Raw genomic sequence first — 4696 nt, forward strand, 5'->3', positions numbered from 1 at the left:
CATTTTCAGCTATTAAAAGAAAATGAAAAATTATGACAAATTTTATATGAAGTACATAAGACACATTAAGTATCCCTCCTGACAGGAAGACTAAACGTGTTATTGTTCCAGGGGGAAAATGCTTTTCTTGTCAGCTGAAACACAGTTGCTGCTCTTTGTAAACACTTCCACTTTTTCCTTATAAATAGTTTACAGAGACAAATCCACACAGACGCAGTGTTAAGGTGAGGTAGAGTTAAGATACAAACAGTGTGATGAATGAAACTGAGAAGCAGGGGAAACTATATTTCCAAGGCTGAGACGTTTACTTTAATAGTTCTCATGTGAATGTGAAGACAAGAGACAAATGTTAGTCCACGTTACACATCTCCGCCCACTGGCGGTGTAACCAGATAAGAAGACAGCCTGACAACTTGACTCACCGATCACATTTATAGCATCCCCCCGCCCCTGAAAAACACTGACCAGCACATGCTGCAACCCCCTCTACGCCCATTACCCACCATGGTAGACACTTTGGTCATCAACTTCCCTGATCTACCTCAACAGCTGTTTATCTAAACTTGCAGCCCCCGAGTTGTGCTGCACCTCACAGTGAGTAGGGGAAAGGAGACTTGAAAGTAGGACAGAGCCGCCTGGCCCCTTTCCTTTCCAACCAGAAGCACAGATTTGTGACTGGAGGAGAGAAGATACTAGTCTTGGGTGGTGAGAGAAAAGGAGAAGAGATTTTTGTGCTGCAGTCACTGAGGAAAGAAGCCCTAAGGACACAGACCAGTGTGTCTACATTGCAGAGCATCCAGTTTTATTAAGGTTTCCTATTTTATCAGGGGAAAAATATTCACTGAACAGAAATCTCACCACCTGCGAACATGCACAAGCGTACAAAGATTAAGATTGCCATCTTTGTGTTGCTGGTGGGCATGGCATGCATGCTCACGGCAGTGGTAACGGACCACTGGGCAGTTCTTAGCCCAAAGGTGGAGAAACTCAATGAGACCTGTGAGGCGGCCCACTTCGGCCTGTGGAGGCTGTGCAAGAAGTACATCTACATCAGCTCAGAACACTACGACGAAGGGCACGGCTGCGGACCCATCAGCCTGCCTGGAGGTAAGAGAAAATCTGAGAGAAAACTTCTTGCAACTGGAGCATGAAAGTGAACCTGAGAGCCAGTTTTTAGTTTTCAGTCTCTGTGGCTGTGCTATCTCTCCAAAGTCTTTTTTGGAAAAATATTGCATGTAAATATTGCAGTAAGATGCTACTTTAAGGTATGAAGCTACTAAGAATAGAGATCCTGATGCAGGATCACTAGACATGTCATATGACTTTCTAAACTTCCCTTTGCAACACAAACACATCCTGTTGTATGCCTCATGTTTTAGTCCTTTCATGCATTCAGCTTGTTTTTTCTTTTTTTTTGTTTTTCCCGTGGATACATATTGTTATGTGCCGACAGCATTTCAGGGCCTGTTTGATTAGACTTCGGAAACATCTTTGAAATGTGTTTTAAAGAAGTAGCCGGTAGTGTAATATAAATATTAGTCGAAGCATTTAGCCTGTGTTTAAACTATCTTGGTGGTCTTGGAATAAACAGCACCCAGAATGACCAACCACTATGACCAACCATAGATGTAAAGTGTTGACATGAGATAACAGTAGATAGATGTGACATCAGCCAGAGAAATCTAAGCATAAGAGTCTCAAGAGACTGGAGACTAACCCTGATGGTTGGCTCCTCTTTTCTGACAGATAATCTTATTAGTAAAGTCAGCTGCCACAGAACCTGCAGACAGCTGATAATAATACCCATATGGATATGGACACTGCATCAGAGCTCCCTGAAATACAGAGAAACTGGATAGAGCAGCCTCCATGAAAAGTGATGAAAAGCCTTTCCTCAAACATCTTACTTGAGGACACTTTTGAGATAGATTTCACACAGTCTAATATTACCACAGCCACAGCCACGGGAAATTAAAGTTTTTAATTTGGCCATGTTCATTTCAAAAACCCATTCATCCTTTTTTTTTTAACATATTAAGGATCTTTCAGTCTGTACAAGGCAGGTAAGGTGAAAACAGCACAAAATGATCCAATTTAAATGCTGCTTGTGCATCAAATAGAAATAGAAATGTCGGTACATTTAATATAACACGGAGACATCAAATGGAGGCTGGTCTGCTTCTGGATTGTGTTTGCAGTGGTGTATGCTTACACCAGCCTACTCAACATGTCACTTTACACTGGTATTAATACTTTTACTTAACTGAATGGTCTAAATACTTTGCCCACCACAGTTTATAGGTGATGCATTTTCATGCCCTACAAAGGGCTCACCTTGGTGTGCATGTCTTGTCTCCAAATAAACATGATGTGGTACATCGTGCTGTTAAAGGTGCCTGAATAAAATGCAGATTGTAATAAAATTTAAAAAGAAGTGCTGAGCCGTTGTTGGCAAGCAAAGACTCGTGGTGACAATGATCTGGAGTGAGAGTTACGCTACTGTTGGGGGCAAATGGGTAATTGAACATTATCTGAAAAACTCTGACTGTGTTATCTGAGCCCAAGTTATATGAGATTTTGGAAGCGTGCCCAGACATCATACCAAATTTATACTACTTACAAATAGAACCTGATTGTGGCAGCCTGCAACTTTTAGGAATCCCAGACACTGTCTGCACTGCAGGGCCATCTCAGGAGCAAGTGAGATGCCTGAGGGGGGCTTGTTGCTGCAGGCATGTGCTGAATATTCCAAATAAGTGTGACCCGCCCAGGCACACAGGGAATTCTTAAGACAGCAACTCCAAGAGACAAATGTTTTTGGGTTGGGTTCTTCATGTGCAGTTTTTGACTTTCAAACAACTACACAGTGAAAGCAGTGATCTGGAATATTTTTGGACAATGCAATATATTACAGTCATTGAAATGAAACAGATCCGTTTCACTTGGCAAATAGCTTTAGAAGAAGTAAATAAAAACAGGCAGAAGTCCCGTGTTTCCAGGGGCTTCCCCAGGCCCACTGTATTTGGACAGGAACAATATTGTTTATCATAACCACTTGTCCTCAGAGAGGTGTCAAACTCTGATCCAACACAGGACTTGAACAGCGTGTGAGATGGTGTTCGCTGAGAGAGACTCAACTGGAAAATATGGGTTGACTTGTTATTTATATCAGCTGTTGATAAAGCACAGACTGTGATATAAAATCAAGTTAAGTGTACAATAAAGATTTACATGACATGTTGTACCAGCTTTGAGAAAAAAGTAACAAATTAACCTAATGAATATTTTAGTTGTTGGCATTATCCTGCTTTATATTTAACTGCATATGTCTTTTGAGTATCGGAGCTGTTAAGTCTTAATGTGCAACATCAGATGTTCTGGCAAGCCGCTTCCAAGTTTTTCACCCTATGTTTAATTTTCAATAGTATTGAAAACAACAATTATGTGACGGCATTTTATTGGCCAAAAGCGTAAGCAATTTTAAAACTGTTCCCAGAAACATGAGATTTTAAAAATATATATATATTACTGTGTAAATTGCTCAGCAAACACCCGCTGTAGGTATAAATATAGGCCACGTAAATACTCAGCTGTGCCGCGTGAGGGTCAAGTGTTCAAGCCAAGTCCTCTGAGTGACGGGGCCGCCTGAAAGAGTCAGGCATAGCTCTAAGGCCTGCTCTCCCACCGGCCTGTTCCCTCAAGACCTTCCTGCAGCTACGCATCTCCGTGCAGCCCACCACTCAAATTACTTCACACTCCCCGAGGATGGGATTCACAGCCCAAAAAAGCAATGGAATCAATGGTATTTTGCCTATATAGGCATGCAACATAGCAACCAAGGGATGGGCATTGTATATGGGGAAAGGGTGCTAGTGATGCCTTTCTGACCTAAATAGGCATGCATCCATGTGGTATTTGAGGTTTGTAGTGGGATCAAAGTTTTATGCATTTGCAAAGAGGGTGCTTAGATTAGCAGAGTATTACAGAGAAGGGAAAAGTGCACCTTTCATCTTTAGGACACATTTCCATGCAAAAGCAGCAAAGTAGTAACAAAAGTTTGAAAGAAGCCACTGATCGACCTTTACTGAAAGTAATTTTGTTGACATGTACATTTTTCTTGACCCTGCAACAACACTCCACTTGTCATAGCTGATAAAGCAAAGAATGAGGAAGGCTTTGACAGCCAAATGTAGCCAAAAATGAACTGACACCACAAATCAATGCGAGGAAAGACGCTGCTCTGACATGACAATGTGCAGAGACGCTGCTAATCCTGCATCCTCGCCTTGTCAGTCGAAAGATGGCGGACAGCCCTATTTGGAAAAAGGGAGGCTTTATAGAGCTCGTCAAAACAGCCTGGCAGGACGAGGACTAACAGTAACCCAAAATTGGATTAGTGTGTGTGTGTCTCTGGGTTTGTTGTAGCATGCTTCCACAGATGATAACAGATACATTTTTATCCAACAGTTCTTCCTCACATTTCTATAAAAACATGCACTCTGAGGTAAGTTTAATTGGGCAGCACACACAGTCACATGTGGTATTAAACCTGCTAAGCTTAAGCTTAATGAACATAATCATGAAACACTTTCGAACATCGAGACCATGTGTTTTTATTTTTTTATTATTATGTTTTGGTGGATGACTGACATTGATCAGCATTATGTATTTAGGCATGTGTGTGTGTGTGTGTGTG

At 41.5% G+C, this 4696-nt stretch overlaps 1 protein-coding gene across 1 annotated transcript in view; it reads left to right on the top strand.

Annotated features, from left to right (window-relative positions):
• The first annotated feature begins 470 nt into the window (after positions 1–470).
• The window catches only part of LOC102208261 (voltage-dependent calcium channel gamma-1 subunit), an 11200-nt gene continuing 6974 nt past the window's right edge, over positions 471–4696 (top strand). Inside the window, exon 1 of the mRNA XM_005736293.1 lies at positions 471–1107. Within this exon, the coding sequence (XP_005736350.1) occupies positions 870–1107 (238 nt within the window). The 5' untranslated portion in view covers positions 471–869. The remainder of the gene's footprint in view (positions 1108–4696) is intronic.

The sequence above is a fragment of the Pundamilia nyererei genome, unplaced genomic scaffold (genome assembly GCF_000239375.1).
Source record: "Pundamilia nyererei isolate P.nyererei 1_Seehausen unplaced genomic scaffold, PunNye1.0 scaffold00068, whole genome shotgun sequence".
NCBI lineage: Eukaryota > Metazoa > Chordata > Actinopteri > Cichliformes > Cichlidae > Pundamilia > Pundamilia nyererei.